Consider the following 22,776-nt stretch of genomic DNA (forward strand, 5'->3'; position numbering starts at 1 on the left):
CGACTTACGAAACTAGCTGTAATTTATTATTAATTATATTTTTTTACTGTTAAATAGTAAAACAAATGGGAAGTGTTGCTCGACTCTCGTCACACTCTGCATTCACGTGGTCGCCATCGCCGCCTGTGGCAGCAGATGTCCGACGGATTGAAGTCTTCTTCTAAAAGAGCAAAACGCACACAAATAAATGTAGACAGTAGCGCACGAAGGTTTGAAGCTGGTGTTTAACTCATCCCATCTCGGCAAGTTTTTCACACTTCACGCTTTATTAACCTCCGGGGCAAAGATTCCCCGGGAAGTCGGCAAAAGGAAAAGACTCGTCTCTTTCATACAAATCACCAGCGAGCGCTAAGCCGCCGATGACAACATTTACACGGCGCCAGGATCGCGCGTGCGGGTGTGTTTCGCTAAATGGCTTATATGCTCCCACTCAATCACGGATGCCGTCTGCACAGACACTTCCAAGGAAGACTTTCAATCTTAACTCGGGTGGCTGATATGGGTGTTTTGAGGCTGACGCCATTTGCGATATTTGACTGAATAAGATTGCAATAAACGATTAATGGGCCGTTTCCTTTAAAAAATAACCTATGTGTCAGATATTTCTGGTCCTTAAATACATATAATAAATAAAGATCAAATTTGCAGCCAGAAATGACTGTTTAACGATACTTTGTCCTATATTATTTCACTTTGACGGAGAAAAATCGGCAAAAAATTTTTTGTTACATATTTTTTGGGTGGGGGGTATTATTTAAATGTGATTATATGTGTCTTATGTTATAAGGTGTGAGTATAATAATAATAGCACTCAAGTAAATTATTAAATGAATATTTTTGGCCTGCACAGACTTATAAAAACTGTCACAATGTTTGCCAGACAAAAATCCTCTGTATGTCATTGACGAGTCAACTAATTGGTTACCTTTTGTGAAGATCACCATTTCACATATTTACCTAAAGTTGATAGAGACTAAAGCTTGCTGGATTTGGTTTGCATCCAGGTGTGGAGTCAAACTTCCACATTAGTCCCACTGATTTAACCCCGCTGTGATGGCGCTGTACACGCTTATCGATATTCGAGACAACCCGCCGACTACCCGAGGCCCACATGGATGCCACCGTCGCTCGGATCAGACACATTGCTTGATGCTCCCCCTATTCCTTTTCGCTATTGACCAAACGACAGTTTGATTCTCACAAAGCTTTCAAGGCTGCACCTCAGGATGTTCTCCGGGGTTCGTTGCGTGCGACTCCGGCAAACTTGGTGATTCGCATTGATCGGATGAAAAAAAAGAAACAAATAGCTTACATCCCAAACTGGGACTTGGAGGTCGCTTGTGCTAATTTGTCCTCCTTTTAGAGTAAATGGAAGTGAGACATAGTAGTTGTCGTTTCTCTACTTCCTCCATGCTGTAAAGCAGAGTTTTTAAAAAACTCCATTTTGGGGCAGAAGGTTCACCTGATCATTTTATCGGCCACTAAAAAGCAGGAAATGTCTCTGTTTAGACTAATCGTCTTTTCATAACAGGCTTTGACGCTTTGATTTCTATCAGACAGAAGAGTGGCTTTTAATTGACTCCATTTACGGTGAAGGTCCGAGCCGATAAATAAACCGGTACTTAACTAAAGTGAAGTCAATTACGAAGCACAGATTTCCTAATGGCAAACATGAGAAAAGGTGCTAATTGCTGCAGATATGCGCTTGATCTATATGTAGGATTCTATATGCAGGCTCATGTGAGTCAATGCAAAGATAATAACGAGCTGGTCAGTTAACAGCGACATTGTTATTGCGTTTGTATTTATTATTATTTTTAGCTCCATTAAGGCCTCCCGAAAATTTTAAACAGCTCCCAATTAAACTGCATTGTGGGTATTGTAGCTTTTTTATTTTTTATTTAGCAATGTTGCAGTTTTTCTTAAAAAAAATAAATAAATCCAGTTTTATGTATGCAGAATGATTTGAGTGTATTATGTTTTGACGTGTATGTACGCCTGCTACTTTTGTTTGTGTTTGTGTCTCGTCGCCTCTCGAGCTCTGTCAGGCCGCCAGCTGGAAGACGAGCGAGGGGAGAACACGCAGAGCAATCACAACAGGAGTGTAACTCGCCGTTCGTTCCCCGTGCAAAACTGTCAACTCTTAAAGCCCGCCCCCTCCCTCCCTCCCTCCCTCCCTCACCCCCCTTCCCCTTTTTTCTCCACACACTCTTTTCAGTTGTCATCCACTCAAATATGGCCATTTTCCCCACATACATGGACTCCTCAATTTACAGTTATTCAAGAATTCCGTCCTCTTAATGTTTGCTTTATTTCAAAAATTTCAAATTACTTCCGATTGCTTAATATTTATGTGAAAGTCGCCCTCCCAACCCTCACCCCATCAGCCACAGCATGTTCCACCCCCCCCCTCCCCCAAAATGCTATTTATGTGTAAAACCACAATATTTATTTTCAATTGGTATGGATCATTTAGATGAGAATATTATTTGCTTCGTGTGTGCTCGCCGGATGTTATTCATGGCAAATGGTCGTCAAATGTGAAATTTATATTACACTGCGGCTCACTTCTGCCCTCAAGATGATTTTTTAAAATAGTGGATGTCTTACCATTTTTCAGTAAATCTTGACATTCTTGTTGAGTGAAATTTGAGATTTTTTTAATTTGGGGGAACAAAAATAAAAATCTGAATAGGCTGTCTTTAATTTATCTTCATTGAGGTTGTATTTGCAAATGCCACACATCCATTTAGTCTTTTTCCATGGTTTTCTGCAAAAAATCATCAGTGCAGATGGTTAATTTGAGGCTTATCCTAGGTATGCGCCTGAAAGATAAGCATGATTAAATCCACCGGCGCATTAATGAGAAGGAGGAGTGTGAAATAATCCTAAAAAGAAAGAGGGGGAAAAAAGAAGGGAGGGGGAGGAAGGTTGTGACTGAAGTTGCAGCAGTGGAAGCCAAATGTCAAGTAGCATTTGATTTTTTGGGGGAGGCAAGCGAGCTTTCATGTGTGTACGATTTTATGATATTGATTATGGCAAATGTTGTCATTTTTTTACTATTTGGCAGGCGTGCCAAACCACACATCCAAACGGCCTTAATTAATTTGTCCCCATTAAATAAAACTAACACAAAGTCCATTAGCCTTAATTAATCCTGATATCCTATATGCCGGCAAATGTGAGGGGCCGGGGGGTTTTGCTGCGTGTGTGTAAACCCCCCCCTCGTCTCTCTTGGACCCCCCCCCCCCTCCCTACATGATAGTGCACGGCCATGCAGCTTACTTCCCGCCTCTGGGCTCCTACCTCTCCTGCTCCTCTGAGAGTTCGAAATGAGAAATGGAAATGGCACCAAAAAAAAGCAGAAGGTGCTAAATTAGCTGCCTGATCTGCACTTATTGCCGCATACATCCCACCCAATATTACTTTGCCGATCTGCCCCCCCACCCCCTCCCTCGCCTCCCCTCACCCTCCCCCCCTTCCTCCTCTCCTCACACCTGCCCTCTTGGCATTCCAGGCTTGCCGGTAGACATGGCATATTTATCAAGTGCGTCTGGATGCACGATGATCAGTTAAATTGAAAATCAGCGCCCGCGTGACAGGTCGACCTGACACCTCCACGTAATTAGAGAGAAAAACGACGGCGTCGGCGATGCATAATAGAGCAAAAACAATTTACACTCTTCCCCCCATAATGATCCCGGCGTTCAAATTGAAAATTTCTGCGGCTATACGGGGGCCCAAATTGAATTCATAAAGTGTGATTCATGGGCGACACACCGCTCCTTTTTTTTTTTTTCCTTTTCTTTTGCACAACCCCATCGATTGATGGTTCTCTTGAAGCATTGCAGGCGTGCCGCTCTCGGGCGAGAAAAAGCTTAACTACTTAAGCAAATCGCTAATTTCACCTTAAGGCCACCAATGTGCAGCCAGCGATACTCCTATTCAGCCTGCTAATGAATTATAGATGAACTGGGCACACGTCCCACATAGCCTCGGAGGGCAGCGTGCATGGAAAAATAAATAAAATACAGATACACATTCAATTCGAGTGCAAATTGGAGCCGCGAGGAAAAATATAGAAAGAAAAATGCACTTTTTTCCTCTCATCTTTGTGATTCTTATAAGACACCTGCTCAACATAAATTTAAAATAAAATAGCCTTCAAACGTTTGATTGACACAGGTATGAATTTTACAATGTTCTATCTTGCCAAGGAGAATAAATGTGCCCATTTACGATAATCAAAATAATTTGCTTCCGTATTTTGGCTGTTGACACCTGCAAACAAACAATCATGACTATTTTTATTTTACCGAGCGTGTCAATCAAAACTGATCATTTTTAATCACACCTAAAATAATCAACTTCAAATTCAGACATTACATTATAAATTGCCAATGATGCTAATAAAATCATAATAAGCAGCAAGCAAGCTGCATATAATCCCCCACATGTTCTCCCTAATAAGTCCTTGCGCAAACAGCTGCAAGGGTGTCAATTTATGTAAATATGTTTTTATATGCCTGCCATGACTTAAAGCCTCAGCACTTTCATTATTTCTCCTATTTGCAAATAAAGCAGCAAAAGGTTCATGTACATAAAGCCGACTTGGCTATTTTGTGCTGGATTATTATTAAAAATAAAAACATGGCTTCCACATGTCTTGGACATGATATTGTGCAATATTGGCAAAGGAAGCGAGCAGGGGGCGGCCTTGGAAGGTGGGAGGGGGGGCATGTAGCAGATGTCCCAGATCCCGCTTGGCATCCCCGGGGAGCGCCTTGCCCATTAGAACAAATGTGTTGTGCTATTGTAAATAGGCACGTTCGGCCCGGGCCGGCACATTACAGCCCGGCTGTGATCAATAGGCTGATAAGAGCCCGACATGGACGTGAAGGCGACACAACAATGAGCGGATATCATCGAACATCTATCTTCATGTGCACCCCCCCCTTTTTGTCCACAAGGGCCCCCCTCCTGGCACACACACTCACACACACACGGAGTGAGCATGAGAGCTCATGAAAATGCCTCCCCACGATCCAATAATGCACACATGCACGCAGCTGCCGAGGCTATTATTTTCCTATTTCAATTTGACACCCGGGCCTTTTCATGCTAATTCTATTATTCCTGGAAGTTTATGTGATTTCATATCGCCACAAATCGGTAATGTATTAGCCTACCCCTCCACCCTCACCTCCGCACCACCATCCCCCCTTCTCTTTTTTTTTGAGCTAAAATAAACCGTATTCCCCCCGCAAAGTAGCCACCGGGAAAATAATTACTTTCATATCAAAACTCTGCAGGAGTGCAGCGGCTCCCTTTTGCCTCAGGCTCCTAACCTCATTTCATCTTTTGGAGTGTGTGCATGTGTGGATATATGTGTGCCTGTGTGTGTATGTGTTATAGATGAATATATTTGTTAAGGCAATATATAAAATACAACTTGCGTTTCTCCCCAGAAGAAGAAAATCGCACATTATTGACTGGCCCTACCAAGAAGTCTTGTTGTTACCTTTAATATACAGAAATATAACACGAGACCCCCCCCCCACACACACACTCAAAATAAAAACACCCAAAAAAGCTGTCACGTGATTAGCTGACCCTACCCGGGAGTCATTTTCTTGCCATTTAGAAACAATGCCAAATAGGCCCACAACATGAGGTTATCCTCCCCCAGAAAGGAAAAACCACTCATGTGATTTGCTTTTCTTATAGAAGTCTCATTGTAGCTATTTAATATTAAAGAAATATATATACTGTGCATCCCCCCCCCCCCCCCCCCCCGCCAGCTCACATATGATTGGCTAACTCTACCCGAAAGTATTGTCTTCATTTAAAAACAAACATCCAAAGTCCATTACAACCCCAACGCAAAATACGTGTTTTTTCTTTTGTTTGTTTTTTTACACACAGTGCTATGCATTATCTCTCTCTCTTTTAAAAAAAGTAAAAAATAATAATAAGTGTGAAGTCTCAAAGAAACTTCCAACCTGTGAAAATTTCCTCGAAGAAAAACGCTCTCATGTGATTGGCTGCCCCCTACCCGGAAGTCTTGTTACCGCTATTTAAGGTCGTACACGCTTTCGGAGTGATTGTATACAATAGATTTATTTAAGAAAAAAGCCTCACATATGTAAATAAATAGTATAGTCGTTTCTTTTTTTTTAACAGCTCTTGAGGGTTTTGTTGTTGCTTTTTCTGACACGTTTAAAATGATATCTAGACACTCACACTCAAAGGGAGAGGAGAACCTAACGTGGCACAGTAAGAGCTTTGGCCTTAAATTTTAAGGTGTTCGTTACCCTCTTGAGTTTATTCCGTTTTTTCGTGACAGTTCGGTGAAGATTCTACTTGACTTTCCTCTAAATGATCCTTCCCGCATTGTGCGCCGTGTTCATGACCCAAAGTCCCAGGGCTGCTGGACCCCGACCCCGCCCGGTCCCTCTCCGCGGCGCCCGGGGAGACGCTCCTGCACCCGGAAGAGGCTGCGCGCTCGTGGATGCCGGCCGCCTGATGTTCTTCGGAACCGCTGTCGGGGTTCGAAGTGTTTTTTAAGGCCGTCTGGGGGACGATGAATCCGAGGGGCTGCGTGATGGGGTAGAGCAGAAAGTGTCCTTTGCCAATGAGGGGGCGAGAGGCGGGCAAGGGCGCGGAGTTGCGCCTGGGTCTGGAGTCCGATAGGAGGCTTTCCACGCTGAACGGGTTGAGTTTCTGCAAGCCGGAGTTTCGGTTGGTCCCGCAGCACAGGCTCGATCGGTGGCTGCTGTCGCTCGAATCGAGCTCGGAGCCGCCAGCGTCCTGGTCCATGTGTCTTTGGTTTTGGCTCGGCGTGTGCAGCGAGTGAGGCGGCTGGTCGCACAGAGGTTTGGTGAGGTCCAAGCGCTGGCCGCTTCCGTGGTCGCTGTCAGTGACGTGCGACAAGCCGCTGTCACTGTCCGATCCCGGCGTGTGAAATAGATCCCCGTGCAAATGCTTGTTCTGGGCCTTGAGCAGGCGGCGTTCCTGCTTCCGTTTCTTCTTTTCCAGGCGATCCAGTTCTCGCCGAGCGATCTCTTCCGGGTCCATGGGCTCGCCGCTGCAGGTTGTCGGGTGTGCGTTGTGCGCGGGTCGGCCCGGACCCTTCTTAGTGTTCTCTTTCTTCCTCCACTTTGCCCGGCGGTTCTGGAACCACACCTGCATGCATGTAAAGCGAGACAAAGCGTTTTTTTTTTTTTTTTTTTAAATTCATTTCCCCAAAAAACAAATCAATTAAACTCGACAATGTTTTAATTAACTATCTGCTCTTGCTGTCACATGCTCGGGTCCTTAATTGGACTTTTAATTGGCCAATCTGTGCCCACACGACAATAACAGAGGAGCTGATATAATGTCAGGTATAAATTATTTTTTCCAAATAAATATCAAGACAACAAACTGTACCTATAACCCGTTCCAAGTCATGTGTGTAATAGGCCATTACACAATATTTAAATTATTATTAACAACTATTAATTATTGCAACATATATACATATATTTTTTGTTATACGTATATATATATATATATATATATATATATATATATATATATATATATATATATATATATATATATATATATATATATATATATATATATAAACTACAAAAAATAGTTACACGTCAGCAATATCAAATTTAAATTTAGAGTTTTTCTTTAGTAACACAGGTTTTTAAAAACCAAAAGGGGCCTGTAAGCACAATTTTAAACTACTATTAACTATTAATAACACTTTTTAGGTGGCCCGATGATGCAGAAAAATGCACATTATTTTTAAAAATGTATTTAAAATGCTGAACTGTAGCACTAGACATTTTGATCCTTTTTTAACATGACTACAAACTTGCATCGTAATCTGCAGCCCAGAAAACCGGTTTCTAAAAAACTCTACCTGCACCCTGGACTCAATGAGGTCCAGTCTGAGGGCCAGAGCCTCCCTCATGAACACGTCTGGGTAATGGCTCTCGTTAAACGCCTTCTCCAGCTCTTCCAGCTGCCAGCCGGTGAAATTTGTGCGCGTTCTTCGTCTCTTGCAGCCTGGGCTCTCCTTGTCCAGGTCTCCCGAGTCTGCCAGCACAAGCACACAAACATGCTGTAGGAAATTTTTCCGCGTGATTTTTGCAAAACATCTGCTTGGATGCGGCCACATGTCTGCCTCCTTGTTAACAATATATATTTTTTTGCATTTAGAATGTCATTTTTTGCGTCATGTTTTTACGCCAAAGGCATGCATTAGAAGGCAAATCATTCTCGTTGTGCTCGTCATGCGTGATAATTGCTCATTTCCCAACAAGCGCGCAAGCACGGAGGCGCTCCTACCTGTTAGTTTGTACGGTTGATTGTCTCCGTTCATCCCGCAACCAGACGCCAATAGCCCGCCGGAGCCGCCCACGGACGCCGCGCACGACCCATTGAGTAATCCGTCTATGGAAAAAGGGACGGCGGCAGCGGCAGACTGAATTTGGTGGCCCGCGGCCAGCTCGTAGACGTGGTGGTGGCTCAGGTGGTACGGGAAGCCCACCATGCCTCCGCCGCCGCCGAGGGAGCCTCCGAACTGGGCGTGAGGCGGCTCCAATATTCGGCTGTCCATCATCCCGCGGGCGTCTGCTGGGGGGCCGGTGATATATAGGGGTGGGATTGTTATGCTTTTTTTTTAAAGTTTAAAAAGCACGCAAAAGCAAATGTGGCGGACGAGGCGGGGGCATGATGTGCGCAAGGCGGAGATGAGCTCCACTTTATCCACATGAAACCTCCCCGATAATTAGCCCTGGTTTGTAGGGAATCCGAGACCCAATGAGAGGCGGTAATGGCCGCTGACGTCACAAGCGCGTCCCCCCCCCCACCACCGGTCTCACCCCCTCCCGTATCGATTGCTAATTAAGGCTGACATCCACCTCAATAAACAATATCAGAGCTGTCACAACAAGACAAGAGGGCTTTGATAAGAACTACATTGCAGCTTACACCGGGGACCCACCGGGAGGAAGGGCTGCTTGCATCCCGGAGAAGGGAGCAGGCAAGCGGGTAGCTTAGCGCAACGAGCCCCCCCCCCCACCCCCATCACCACCACCAGACACCTTTACTTTGTTTGACATATTTTTTTATGCAGAGCACATACAAATCCGCTGTCGTTATATCGTTTATTGATTTATTTCTCCATATTTAATATTTCCATATCAATTAAAAAAAAAAAAGACTTCTTGCTGCCCAATCTAAATAACATCATTATTCCCTCAAGTGATGCATTCAGTTTGCCAAGTGTGGACGTGTCACAAGGTGTTTAATCAGAATTGAAATTGTGCACCCCCCTTCTCCCCGAGACCCCCCACAGACCCACCCACTCCTCTTCCTCGGTGACCCTTGACGCTGGGATTGGCATGTTGTAATAACCCGAATCTCTCAACAGAAGCCGCGATAATTGTTAGCTTATTAGCATGCAAATTGTTTAATTAATATTATTATGAGGGAAGGAAATAATCCGCTCCTGCACTTGACCCTTTACTGCACATAAAAACAAGCCTCCACATGCATTTGAATTACCTCCTAGAAAATGAGCTCCTTTTTGTCAAGTCTTTTTTTAAGTACCAGTATAAGACCTTAGGAATTATCTCGTAATATAAGACCCAAAATAATAATATTAATTGCTTGTGGTCCATCTCTATATTTTTAAGAGGGGTGGGGGGGGCAAAAAAATCTTTTGACAGTCCCCAGAGACATTGGTTCTTTTTCTTTTCTACATGTGCACGGGTGACATTGTCAGATTCTTTGCTTTAATTAACTCGATAAGACAAACATGGGCACCATTGAGGCGAGCCACTGCCCTCCCTGTCTTGTTGCCTTTTTTTGTTCCTCCCATTGTAGCAAATGCCTTTTCTTTGGCAGATAGACATGCAAAGAAAATTTTTTAGGGGTTGCATGGTGGTTTATACTCTTATTGCATTTATTGTTATTTAAATATAGATCCAAATAAATATGAGTTCATGGGTGCTGATGAGAAAAGTTCTCAAAATGTTAGACGCCATTTAGGGCTTTTCCCACTATGGCTGTTTGAAAGATCAAAGGTTAATTTGAATAAATGGCCGCTCGGAGTTCAAGTTGGTGCAGTTTATAATTTCTGCTTAAAAGTTTGCATCATTTATTAAGCCCGACTTGGCCGATGTGAATTTTTCTGCATATTGCATCTATACGAGTGACTTTCTGTTGCTCTTATAAGCTCTTTCAGCAGCTTGTTGTTGAAATTTGATCCATGCGATTGCATCTGGAGCTGCAATGAATCCTGCTTAACAGTAAATGGAGTTAACCTGTTCAACCTGCACTCAAAAAGTCAAGTTGAGGCCTTATCGGGATGCCCATCCACTGCCAACAAAGATGCACGGCATCAAATTCATTTTTAATTAGGCGGGCAAATTAATAGGCAGCAGTTTAGGGGGTTTAATTACTCAATTAACTTCACGCACGTTAATTTTTAACCATCTAAATTAGGTTGCACATTATTTGATTTGGTGATAATTATAGAATTAAATCTAAATTAATTTTTTTTTTTTGGCGGGATGATTTGGATGAACTAGATGCAGTTGCAATTAAACAGTACAAAAAAATAGACAGACCGAGAGCAGGAGAGAGAGGCTGGTTGCCATTTTAAGCTCCCAAATCCTTTGATTCGATTTCGAAGCAAAGCGACAACAACCCCCCCCAAAAAAAATAAAAAAATAAAAGAAGTGCTTGGAAATGTTCTCCATCCCTGTCTCTCTCTCTCTCTCTCTCTGATCCTTGCAAACGCTCTGCCTCTGCCTCTAATCCCACAATTAAAAGTTTCCTCCCATCTAATTATCTGTAATTGTGCCGCTGTCAAAGTAGAATGGAGAAGTGAAAGCGATTGATTTGGACTTTTTAATTCAGTTCATTTCTGATAGAAGAGAAAGTAATTCCCTTCAAATTACCTCATTCAATCCTGACACCCTAATGCCCTTCAAAATCTCCCCCCCACACCCCTCCATGCACTCATCTTCCTCTCTCTCTCTCTTCGCTTCATGTTAAAAAATGAAGCCTGCCCTGACTAGTGCCTCCTCCTCATAATAATAATAAGAATAACCAAACTTCCATTAGAATAATCATTTCATTTCAATTAAAAGTGACTTATCACCTTTTGCTAAAACGTGCTTAATATGCCGAAAATTATGAATGCTTGAAGGAGCCCAAAGTGGGGAGTCTAATTGTAATCAGCAAATCAGAGGTGCTTGTCGCCGACGTGCCTCGTCCCCCCCCCCCCTCTTTTTTTTTCCTTCTGCTTTTCCTGCGGAGAGGCGGGCAGCCTCGGAAATAGAACTAATTTACTCAACTCCCCCGGGAAATCCGCTCAACAGATTAACATTTTCAAAATATAGTAATGATATAATTTGAGAAATGGTGACGCCAATTTGTGAGGAGCCTTTGTGCGGGATAATTTGCATTCGCGCACCCCCCCTCCCCCACCCCCTACTTGTTCTCTTCTTCCTCCTGCTTCCTTCTCCTATTTTGTTAATTACAGCACTGGATGAAGGGTGCACTCTGTTTATAATTATTTTTTATTATGATTTAACTTTAGAAGCATTCTGCTGAAAGATTTCAAAAATAAAATGGAGGTAAATTTGGAGCCACCTTTTCATTATGATCTTGTGATTTGGTTGAGGACGAGGCCAACTTTGACATGGAAATAGACTGCAGTACTTTATTGAAGTGATTTAAAAAGTGATCTAAACTCTTGTTTGCGTCTTTCCTCCTTTAGTATTTCCGCATCAAGTCACCCTGAACCCACGACGTCTTGGAAGAATTGGCAAAAAGGTAGGCATAAGCACACACGCGAGTATGAAAGATGTAGTTTACACAGCGGAAAGTTAGCTTGGCCATCCGTCCCAGGTTGCGTCTCACGTTACTGGAGAGAAAGTTGCCCATTGTGTTGTGTCGCTCAGCCATCTGCCGCTGCACCAAAATATCCTAAACCCAAGAGAATAACTTGTGAAAATCTGCACCAAATAACACAGAAGAGCTCAGACCCCCCACCCCCCACCATTTGTTTTTAGCGTGTAATCTAAAGCTACTACACACATTTTTATTGACTATCCAAGCAAGCATTGCCTTTCGAAATGTCATCTGACTGCTGAAAAACGGATCTTCGAGCAGGCTCCTTGACCCCATCACCTGCCACAAACGCATTACTCAAGGGAGCTTTTCGGTGCGGAGCTGTTGCGCCCTCTAGTGGCTATTTAGTGACAGTGCAAGACTGGTAGTACTGCTAAATGCATCAGGTGACGCTTGAAAAAGTGTCCAAAACATGCAACCCGAGAGTCGTTGTAATTGTACGGATACTTAATTACGTTCACATCAAAGAGTGTAAATGACGTAGGTCAATAATATATGCATAATATTGATTCTACATAATATCACACACAGTGTGTCAAATATGAGGGAATTGTGAACAGTAAAAGATGATCGAAAATCTTATTTCGTTTATGTCCGCAAAATAACCTTTTATTTTAGACGCTAAACAAAACTCCAGTATCTCCTCGAACTTTCCAGGCCGTTTTGGGCCATTAAGTATGACGTCAGTGCGGATGACGTATACATAAGTCATCATGACGAGGCTTAGTAGGCGGGGCTTGTTTTGACAGACACCTCAAGTATCCACGGTTGAGCGGCCCAAGAGGAGTTAGTTGGCCGTCTGGAGCTCCTTGAACGTGACACGAGTTATTCTACGATTTCTCCGTAATTCTACGTTTGTAAGACTACGACAACGTTCAACCTGGTGAGTAAAAACATCACTTCTAATAATGTAAATATTGCGGTTAGCCACTCGCTAGCTGCGAGGGCATAAGTGTTAGTGAAATAGAAATGCTAGGTGGGCGATTTAACGGCATTCGTTGTATTACCTCGTATTAGTCCCTAAGTTATTGCATAAAGACTTAAGTCGATATTGGTTATGTAACTTCTTCACCTAGTTAGTTGCTAATCTTTTGCGTGAGCATGGCCCAGCTAGCGAGCTGTATGCTGTCTCTAAATCGATGTGATTTCTTTGATTAGTTTGCTCTTGTTTCATGGCGGAAATTCCAATGTGTGTTATATCGGAGGTAGTGTACAACTCGGAGGCTTTGCGTCCTAATGTGATCGCGAACGCAAAGGTTTGTTGTATGTTTGCAAAGTAACGATGACTTGACATAACGGAGGCTAATGCTACTAGCTAGCTAGCATCCGGTGGGCTGCTGTGTTTACATCATCACAGTTGTTTTCTTTCTTTAGCAGAGATTTCTCTTTGAAAGCCATGGAGTTTCCAGATTTGGGCGAGCAATGTTCAGAGAAGACCTGCAAGCGTTTAGGTAGGTGAGCACAGCCCAGTTGTAGATGTCTCCTAAATGAGCATGAAAATGAAAAGGATACTTTGTCATGCTAGACTTCCTTCCCATGAAATGCGATGCCTGTCAAGAGATCTTCTGCAAGGACCATGTCACTTATGCACACCACCAATGCACTTCGTCTTACAAAAAGGTAAGCCGGAGTTGTGTAGTTGGATTTTCATTGCACCCAATTCTGATTTGAAATCTAGTATTTCTGCATATACATTTCATGTCGTGCAATTTACTTGTGCTACATTGATTGGTCCACATTTGTCAAGATGTCTGCTTCAAAAACAGGATATCCAGGTCCCAGTGTGCCCACTGTGCAACATTCCCATTCCCATCAAGAGAGGAGAGATGCCTGATATTAAAGTTGGGGAGCACATCGATCGGGATTGTAAATCAGACCCTGCGCAACGGAAAAGAAAGGTTAGCACATGACACCATATAGCTCCAAATTAAAATACGCTTCACTGTAACCAATCTGTGACGTTCTTGTTCAACTTGCTGTTTGCAGATATTCACCAACAAGTGCTCCAAAGGCGGCTGCAAGCAGAAGGAAATGATGCGCGTGACATGTGACCAGTGTCATCTAAATTACTGTCTTAAACACCGGCACCCGCTCGACCACGATTGTAAGAGCGATGGCAAACCTCTGTCCCAAGCCGGGTTGGTACTTGTGCCATAATATGCCTTGTTGCGCTTAGGACACTGCTCGTCTAATTTCACGTCATGTATTTTGTTGTAGACATGCTGCTTTCATGAGAGCTCAGAGTTCCTCCTCTGCCTCATCCTCTCCAGGGCACTCCAGATCAGTTTCTAATGGTGGCAGTGCAGCCAGCAGAGGGCACAGTAGCAAGTAAGGGAAAAAAACATACAATTGCATGGATGCTTTCCCATTGCTTACATTCTGCATTTAATTATTTTGCCACTAGAGGGAGCCACTCTCTTTGATTTATTTGACCGCGCTGTTTCTTCTCTTTGTCCTCCAGCACAAGCAGACCGATACCGACCTCTGTATCGGCACACAATGTGGTGCAGCCATCGGTGTCCTTTCAGGCGGGCATGGTACGCAAAGGAACTTTGTAAGGCCTTCGTTTTATGAGCGGTGTGACAATTTTAGTCTTTCCTGCTTTCAGACTGAGGAGCAGGCCTTACAAAGAGCTCTTGAGATGTCATTGGCCGAGTCCAGACCTCCCACACAGGCTACCCTCAGGTGAGCACCTTACTCCATTATAGGGTAGTTTGTTTTATATGTTTTGGATTTCGTCAGCGAGTCCAAATGGGCACATGTTCAGTGTGTTTATGCCTCAGTCCGCAGGAGCAGGAGGATCTGGCGCTAGCTCAGGCACTGGCCGCCAGCGAGGAAGAGTATAGGCGCCAGCAGCAGAGACAACAGGTACCGGTCGGAACAGTTAGCCAGCACTAACGTTCTAGCATATAGGTATGCGGCCGACATGGCACCTAATCTTCTTTCCACGGGGTGGAATGACAATTTGCAATCATTTGGGAAACGTGTGGCATAAGAAATTGATTCTAAGCATCTTTTTTCTTTCTTTCAGGTCCGAGAGTCCAAACAGTCTAACTGCAGCCTTTCTTAAGCTCAGATTGCTGCTTTCCAATTTATTTTTTTCCCCTTCCCAAACTGTGGTAATATTCCACCAGCAACCTCACAGACTGGATCCTCAATATCCAGCATCAATGATTGTTTTTATTTATCAACAAAATGATCAACTGTTACTCGCTTTGCCGCCTTCTACACTGAAAAACTAAGCACACACATCCAGCAGGTTCTATCTTTTTTGCCAATGAGTTGCTCTGTATATATTTTATACATATGCTGATCATCAAACTGCTATTTTGCAGTCTATGAAGAATTATTAAATTATTTCAAACACTTATCCATTCTGTGTTTTCCACCCTGCTCAGTATAGTGGCTTTCCCACGCTTGTACAGTAGATGGCAGTATAGATTCATTTAGTAAAGCCGACCTCCAGATACGCATCTACACGATTGTATTTGGTTAAACACAAAAAAGTAGTCAGCTCAACTCAATTTAGAATCGTGTGGAACCTAAATGAGTCAATTATAACGTTGATTTTTGTGTGAATTTCTTTTGTGTGCAAAATTCCTGACCACTTGGCGGACTCTTGTCATGTTCCATGTGATGCATTTTGAATGCACACTTGAAGCTAAAACTGCACCTGCCTACTATCACGTTCCATTGTCCAGGGATGTATGATCCGACCGAACCCTTCTGACTGAAGATGAGAGAAATGCATGGATGACTCATAGCCATCATTGTGGTAATGATACTCTAAAATCTGGATTGGACTTTGCTGTGGTCAGCCTTTATCTGTATGAGATGGGAAAAAAAAGTCACATCTCTTTGAAAACCGCATTAACAATGGAATCAAATTTTAGTATCGTCACTGCGGAATTTTTTTCTCTAGTCAGTGGCCGGAAATGTCTCACTAGTGCATCAGAAGTAAATCATGTCCTTTACAAAAGGTTCATTCTTGCCTTTTCAAGTTATTGGATGGGGGCATGTGAGATTTATTTTCCAAATATATTCCTTGGCTCAATTCAGGTTGTGAAACTAATGGCCCAGCTCGTCCAGCTAATGTCGCTTTTCAGCTTTTACCTGAAATGCTTCCCTAATTTCCTCGGAGGCACTGATTAATACGCTGTGGTGGTGTCCGTTGGGAGATATTCTTAGGCGGAACATAAACCCGGCGCATGTACGTGCAATTGATTTGTACAGTACAGCAAATGAGTCAATATGAAGTGTGCTCTTGGACTAATGGGGAAAGCTGCTTTTGGCCAATAAATTGACTGGAAATGATTATCTGAGCCTTGAGGATAATGATGCTGTGCCTTGTTTGGTCACGGCAGCTATTGGACTTCACACAGCCAAACTGGAATTGGAAGCACAAATCTCATCATTGTGAACCTCCCCACCCCCACATCCCCTTCATGAATCCAAATTGATTTCCTTAGTGTTTGACTTTTAACTCCGAGGGGAGCGGAACTCGCCGCGCTAGCACAACTTCCACTGAGGCCGCAGGTCAGAGCATTATTATTTTTCTCCTCTTTTTGCTTGGCTCCTGGATGTCTTGAACAGCATCAGGCCACTCTGCAATCAATCCGTTTTTGTTTTAGTGTTGTCTTTTTCTCAGCAATACAAGACTGGTTACCATGGAGACCCTCATAAAAACAACTCCGGGAGGTATTCCTGAATCTAATATGGCTTGCTCCCCCCCCCCCCCCCCCCCCCCCTTCACAATTCCATCTTACACAATGGCATGCCTGGCGGACAAACGCTTTGTGTGCTATTTGAATTTGGGTTACCTTCTGGTTTCCATTGAAAAATGCAAATGACCTTTAATCATCCCCAAGACACACCCGTCATTCATCCTCAGCCAAAGGCCCGCCCGGCTGCTGATGACAAGTTGTGAATGTTGCACCTCTTAACAGGTCACAAGTTAACAGCATCAACCTCGGCGAGTACACTCAGCCGGTCATTTACACCCGTTGACATGGTAATAAAAATCTGCTCTAGCACCAATTAGAGGGTCACAATCGGGTTGGTTGCCATGGACTGCGGCCATAAGTCTTTATGCTCATACTGGAGCTCACTGGAGAGTGCACGTCGACTGCCCGGGAGCTCAGATGACTCACTTGCAAAGTCAATAGCAAGGCGAAAATGAGGTTGAGACCCCTGAGCAGAGTAGCCATATATCCAAGTACTCTCATTTGGATGTACTTTTAAAGTCTGCTAGCTTAATGCTAACACAGAATGGGAAACACTATAATTGGGCTAAGGTTTAGCATCTACTGTTGAGAAGCAATGTTAAAACCAAGCGACAAATATTTGAACACAAATGACGGAGAGATGATTAAACAAAACTCAGGCATATATTCTTTATCCTCAGCGAAAAGTGCGCAATATTACTGTCGCGAGCCCGTTTTGACTGGCTTCATTTACATTATTTTAGTGTTTTTTTTTTTTTCTTGGTGAGGTAACAGATTGCATTTCCTTTCATTTTGATGGGCAATATTGGATAACAAAAGAGTTAACTCGAAATTATTTTCACATTCATACATTCCAATTGAGTAACATAATCTGCATCCTCCTCGTCTTTTGTTTATTCAAGGCTCCCATTTATTGTTTCTGCAGTGTCGCTGTTTCATTGACTAACCTGAAGGCAGATCCGTTACTACTGCTGTAATTATATTCACAACATTGTTTGTTTCCTGTGTTACAGATTTCCCACCCCACCCCCGACTGAACCGGACCGCGCGCTGTCATCTCAGACAGTGATCGCCTCAAGCAAGGTGCGCTGCAACACTTCAAACATCATCATCATCATTTTTCCGAGACCCGGGAAGATGTGCCACCGCAGCATCCCTCATCCCCTCGTCTTCCTGCAGGGAAGCGTGAGTGGAGCCTTGCCGATATGGGTGGGGGGGGGTTGTGAAGTGAGTGAGTGGGTGTGAGGTGGGGTAGTGGATAGCAACAAGAATCAGATAGCGAGAGGCAGCGGAGGGATTCGGGACTGCAGCGTCTTCATCATCCAGGTAGGTTGCATGCGGACAGCGATGTTGCATTTTGGCCAGAAGTGTAAAGTTTTGTCCTGCGGATGCTTTTGCATCCTTTGTTCTTTCCTTCAAGTGAGATGCTGTCACATATCTGTATCTTTATTCCCCATCCCTTCCTCTCTGCATGCCTTTGCTTTTCCCCCCCAAGCATTCCCTCTTCAAAGTAAGTCCAGTAGATGTCGTTAATACCGATGAATGTCAATTCAGACCATTTCTGTGTGAACCCACCCCCACACCCCCCACCTGTGCACGTGCAGGAAAATGAAATATACATGCACAGGTTTTTTTCTCTCAATCTACTCTGCATGGCTAAAGTGTTACAATATCCCAAAAAATAGACCAGACTCACGATATCAAGTGCTTTCCTTTTCTTTTGTGCGTGGTTGTTTGTTGTCTTCCTTTTATTCCCCGCAGTGCCGCAGAGTTAAATGAAAGTTTAATGCTGCTGTGTGAACGATTTCCATCTGAAAGCCGCACGTGCATGCGGTTTAATCAAAGCAGGACTGGAATGTGACCCGAGCATCGCGATGTTGCTGACAGTGACGCATGTTATGCAAAATCGTATGCTTAAGCAAAGCTCATTCTCATTGAAATTCACTTTACTCGCTCGCCAAATGGACTCGGTGCTCCTCTTATTTTCTCTCAGTATCAAAATTTAACCATTTTGAGACGGTGATAAGATGAAATGTTGTACATCAATAATCATGCATAAAAAAATTAATCAAAAAATCTACAGCCGTCACTTTTGTTGATTTTAAAAAGCAGGATTGAAGAAATTTGCTAATTCTGTAATCTTCAGCAATAACAATAATAATAATAATAATAGGTGAAGTGAGTTTTGTTTTTAATCTTTCAAATTTACAATGTCGAACAAAATAGTGTGCCCCCATCTAGTGGCCAACAGTGGAATTACCGGCAAAATAATTGTCAGGCAGAAGCAAATGTAGTTACAATCCGTACAACAACAAAAAATGGTGAGAACTTCAAGCTGGAATCCACAATGGAAGGGAGCTTACTGAATTTTCATTGATTCTAGGAATTGCTAACAGGTAGAAACGTCTTATGGCTGAAACTGAACAACCCGTCATCACGAGCACAATTGCCGGTGGAATACAGTCTGTTATTAAACATAATTGAACGCTCGTAAGCGGGCCAACTCGTGCAGCCGCAGTACCGCCCCGTGGGAACCTCCAGGCGCAAAGCTCAGATACTCGAAGCGGCTGTTTAAGAGCCCTTGACAGCTACTGTTCGAGTGGCGCGAAAAGAAATTGGAATTTCTGAGGAAGACCTTGGCTGTGTTTTTTTGTGGCGGTTGCGCCTCTTAACATTTAATCGTTCTGTGTCATCTGAAGCCCCATTTCCGATTTTACGCCACAGACTCCCAAAATGTCCGACGTGGAGGATTTGGCCGGACCGGGCGTGCAGGTCAACGCGTCGGGGAGCTACACGCCGAACCCGGCCAGCGTGATTGTATCGGTGGTCTTCTCGCTCATCTTCTTGCTGGGCACGGTGGGCAACAGCCTGGTGCTGGCCGTGCTGCTGCGCAGCGGCCAGGTGGGCTACAACACCACCAACCTGTTCATCCTCAACCTGAGCATGGCCGACTTCTTCTTCATCATTTTCTGCGTGCCCTTCCAAGCCACCATCTACTCCCTGGACGGCTGGGTCTTCGGCTCTTTCATGTGCAAGGCCGTGCACTTCTTCATCAACCTCACCATGTACGCCAGCAGCTTCACGCTGGCCGCCGTCTCCGTCGACAGGTAAAGGGGGCGGATCAGTCATTGATCGACGGAAGATGATTCATGGATCGGGAGTGGCGGAAATTAAGCAAGCAGCTGTCACTATCATTGGAAGGAGGAAGCGGGGTGTTTTGTTGACAGACAACGATTAGGCCGAGCCCATCGAGACACTCGATGCGTAATTGAATATCATCCCGGGGTATTGGAAAGCCGCCCCTAGTGTAGGGCCAGTCAATACGGGTCGGTTCAATTTGGAGTACGTGCTCAGCCCTAATGAGTGTCGCAAATTGGACATGGCCATTAGGCTGTGTGTGTGAGTGTGTGTGTATATACATATATATATATACGTATATATATACATACGTATATATATACAGTAACCTCTCGTTTATCGCGGATAATTGGTTCCAAAAACCACCCGCGATAAGTGAAATCCGCGAAATACGGTCACCAACAAAAAGTACTGGGCAGGCTAACGAGTTAGCAGAAAGATGCTAATTCGCGATCGTGCTAACACGCGAAAACGGTCTTCTAAAGGAATGTAAACAAACATTTGGAGCAATACTACATTGTCCTAAAGGTTAGACACATGTTTCCTCAGTTTAGAAGTTTTATTTAGACTTTTAAATGTTTTTGTAATTTGGAAAAAAATCTGCAATGTAGTGAAGTTGCGATAAACGAAACGCGAAGTAGCGAGGGATCACTGTGTATGTATGTAGTATGTGTATATATATATATATATATGTGTATATATACGCACGCATGCACGCACACACACACACACACACACACACACACACACACACACACACTGTACAAGGATTGAGTTTAATTTCCTTGAGTTAATATTGAAAGTGCGTCAACAGGTACTTGGCCATCCGCTATCCGCTGCGCTCCCGAGAGCTGAGGACACCGTGCAACGCAGTTGTCGCCATGGTGATCATTTGGGGCCTCTCCTTGGTGTTCGCCGGGCCCTACCTCAGCTACTACCACCTGATCGATTTCGCCAACAGCACCGTGTGCATCCCCGGCTGGGAGGAGCGCGACCGCAAGCTCCTGGACACGTGCACCTTCCTGTTCGGCTACGTCATCCCCGTGCTGATCGTCAGCCTGTCGTACACGCGCACCATCAAGTACCTGTGGACCGCCGTGGACCCCCTGGACGGCATGTCGGAGTCCAAGCGGGCTAAGCGCAAGGTGACCAAGATGATTATCATTGTGACGGTGCTCTTCTGCATCTGCTGGCTGCCCTATCACGTGGTTATCTTGTGCTACTTGTACGGCGACTTCCCCTTTAACCGGGTCACCTACGCTTTCCGCCTGCTGTCCCACTGCATGGCCTACGCCAACTCCTGCGTCAACCCCATCGTCTACGCGCTGGTCTCCAAGCACTTCCGCAAGGGCTTCAAGAAGGTCTTTAGCTGCCTGCTTAGCAACAACAGACGCAACAAGGTTCACGTGGTGCACGTGGCCAACACCGTGCCGGGTTTCGAGGCAGCCTCCACCGAGGTGTCGCAGATGAACGAGGAGAACGGCAGGCAGAATGAGTGCGAGATGACCAACAGGCGCCCGGTCGAACCCCGGGAGCCTACGGTCACGCTCAACCTGCCCTTTCAGCACCCTACCTGAAAATACCGGTGAGAACCGCAACCTTTGCGTCCGTTTGGAGCCGTGCGGTCCGGATGGTGCACTCATGTGTCTGTTTTGTAGTGCTCTTGTTCTCGTTAGCTGAGCTGGAGCTGACTTTTGGCAAGAGAGCTGCACCAGCAAATTTCAGGACACATACGCAAAGAACAACTCACAGCTTCCCATCCATCTCCGATTTGGAGCCTCTCCTAAAAGTAGAGACTGGCAAGTACTGATACCAGGTGAGTGTCAGGCCCGTGTTAGCTGCATTTCAAAGGATCTGGTCCTCTCCTTTTAAATGTAGCAAAAACTACTAACAATTCAGCTCAGATGCCTGTTAAAAAGTCGGTCTAGATTTACACGTCTTTCAAAATATCTGTGAATGTAAAATACCAAGAGTAAAACTGGCTTGAAATGACGTAGTGAACGTGAGACTCAAAAGTGCTTTACCTTTTTTGCCTTAACCATCATCCGCACTTTATATCACCGACAATTAGCAGGATTTTGTTGGAGTGGCAAACTGGCTTGTTTAGCTTTGTTGAAAAATGTGCAGGTTTTTATTTTTAGATTTTGAACAAAATATGAGACATCAATTCATTTTTGTCAACATTTTGTGCGGTACATTTTGCGCCATTGTTGAACTGTGTGCTTTGTGTTCTGCATGCACGTTAAAATATTGATCTAATTATCATGAACATAAATTCGATAATGCTGTATGTACGAATTTGAAGAATCAGGTGATAGCAGTATTATTATTATCCCAAAAGGTTCTGCTCACTATTGCTTCCCTTAATGAGCATGTTTCTCTTTGGTGTTATTTGATATATTTAAATGGGTGTGTTTCTCTTGTTCACATTGTGTATATTTTGTATCTTTTCTGCGGAAAACATCTCTTTGCCACTCAAAATCTCTCTCGTTATGATTCAGTCGACATGTCAGTGTGATTACGTGTTCTTTGGCCTACCTCAACAATGTATTTTTGTTGGTGTATTTGCAACCAATTTTCCTCTCAAAGGATGAATGTTTGCGGAGCGTGTTTATATGTACTTATAAGATGACGTAAAAAGAAAAATTCAATCAGAGTTTCTGCTGAATTTCCAAAGTAAAAAGATGCCAAATGGAAACTTAGAATCTATGAAAAAAAATCTAGCTGACAACTCTGACAAGTTGGAGTGTGCCGCGCCGTTGCCACTGGCAACCGCACGGCCATTTTCCTTTGGATGTTTAAGGCTGGCTAAATGTGTCATTTGCGGCTGTAATTTGCCACCGCGACCAGGCAGTCCATTAAAAGTGATTGCTTAATAGCAATGTTATGTCCGTGCTATTATGTGGGCGGGTGCGTGTGAGTTTGTGAGTTGCGCTTATGTAACGCGTGGATGTGCTAGCTAGTTATTTACTACTTTAGCGCTGTA

General features: G+C 44.0%; 3 protein-coding genes across 11 annotated transcripts in view; 2 read left to right on the plus strand and 1 right to left on the minus strand.

Annotated features, from left to right (window-relative positions):
* galr2b (galanin receptor 2b) overlaps window positions 1–21,876 on the plus strand; it is a 64,585-nt gene extending 42,709 nt beyond the window's left edge. The window contains exons 1-6 of one of the 5 annotated variants that reach the window (XM_068653456.1): window positions 5,786–6,276; window positions 11,795–11,850; window positions 17,666–17,978; window positions 19,377–19,759; window positions 20,605–21,375; window positions 21,449–21,876. In XM_068653456.1, the coding sequence (XP_068509557.1) occupies window positions 19,386–19,759; window positions 20,605–21,367 (1,137 nt within the window). In that variant the 5' untranslated portion in view covers window positions 5,786–6,276; window positions 11,795–11,850; window positions 17,666–17,978; window positions 19,377–19,385 and the 3' untranslated portion in view covers window positions 21,368–21,375; window positions 21,449–21,876. Of the gene's footprint in view, window positions 1–5,785; window positions 6,277–11,794; window positions 11,851–16,720; window positions 19,760–20,604; window positions 21,376–21,448 lie in introns of those variants that run through there. The other 4 variants (XM_068653454.1, XM_068653457.1, XM_068653455.1 and 1 more) reach the window with 4 other exon arrangements.
* uncx (UNC homeobox) lies at window positions 6,166–8,784 on the minus strand. The gene is made up of 3 exons (XM_049745796.2): window positions 8,350–8,784; window positions 7,922–8,097; window positions 6,166–7,185 (listed from the first exon to the last, which is right to left on the minus strand). Exons 1-3 carry the CDS (start codon window positions 8,621–8,623, stop codon window positions 6,325–6,327), a joined length of 1,311 nt encoding a protein of 436 aa, XP_049601753.1. The 5' UTR covers window positions 8,624–8,784; the 3' UTR covers window positions 6,166–6,324.
* Window positions 12,646–15,298, plus strand: zfand2a (zinc finger, AN1-type domain 2A). 5 transcript variants are annotated; one of them, XM_068653458.1, is made up of 11 exons: window positions 12,654–12,811; window positions 13,134–13,184; window positions 13,303–13,379; window positions 13,454–13,548; window positions 13,695–13,826; window positions 13,915–14,066; window positions 14,146–14,256; window positions 14,390–14,465; window positions 14,537–14,613; window positions 14,712–14,796; window positions 14,960–15,298. In XM_068653458.1, the coding sequence occupies exons 3-11, from the start codon at window positions 13,325–13,327 to the stop codon at window positions 14,996–14,998; spliced, it is 822 nt and encodes a 273-aa protein (XP_068509559.1). In that variant the 5' UTR covers window positions 12,654–12,811; window positions 13,134–13,184; window positions 13,303–13,324; the 3' UTR covers window positions 14,999–15,298. The 5 variants fall into 5 exon arrangements, with proteins under 5 accessions (XP_049601759.1, XP_049601757.1, XP_049601758.1 ...); XM_068653459.1 differs by having other exon boundaries at window positions 13,306–13,379; XM_049745802.1 differs by lacking the exon at window positions 13,134–13,184 and having other exon boundaries at window positions 12,646–12,811; window positions 14,712–14,841.
* Window positions 21,877–22,776: the final 900 nt, after the last annotated feature.

The sequence above is a fragment of the Syngnathus scovelli genome, chromosome 16, assembly GCF_024217435.2.
Source record: "Syngnathus scovelli strain Florida chromosome 16, RoL_Ssco_1.2, whole genome shotgun sequence".
In the NCBI taxonomy this organism is placed as follows: Eukaryota; Metazoa; Chordata; class Actinopteri; order Syngnathiformes; family Syngnathidae; genus Syngnathus; species Syngnathus scovelli.

Bases quoted from the DNA above. Each gene is read 5' to 3' on its own strand.
- uncx (XM_049745796.2), bottom strand. From the start codon at position 8,623: ATGATGGACAGCCGAATATTGGAGCCGCCTCACGCCCAGTTCGGAGGC. The intron at 8,098-8,349 runs GTAGGAGCGCCT...TTGTGCTGGCAG, and splicing joins TCAACCGTACAAACTAACAG to ACTCGGGAGACCTGGACAAG. The intron at 7,186-7,921 runs GTAGAGTTTTTT...ACATGCATGCAG, and splicing joins TCATTGAGTCCAGGGTGCAG to GTGTGGTTCCAGAACCGCCG.
- zfand2a (XM_049745800.1), top strand. From the start codon at position 13,325: ATGGAGTTTCCAGATTTGGGCGAGCAATGTTCAGAGAAGACCTGCAAG. The intron at 13,549-13,694 runs GTAAGCCGGAGT...CTTCAAAAACAG, and splicing joins GCACTTCGTCTTACAAAAAG to GATATCCAGGTCCCAGTGTG. The intron at 14,067-14,145 runs GTTGGTACTTGT...ATTTTGTTGTAG, and splicing joins AAACCTCTGTCCCAAGCCGG to ACATGCTGCTTTCATGAGAG.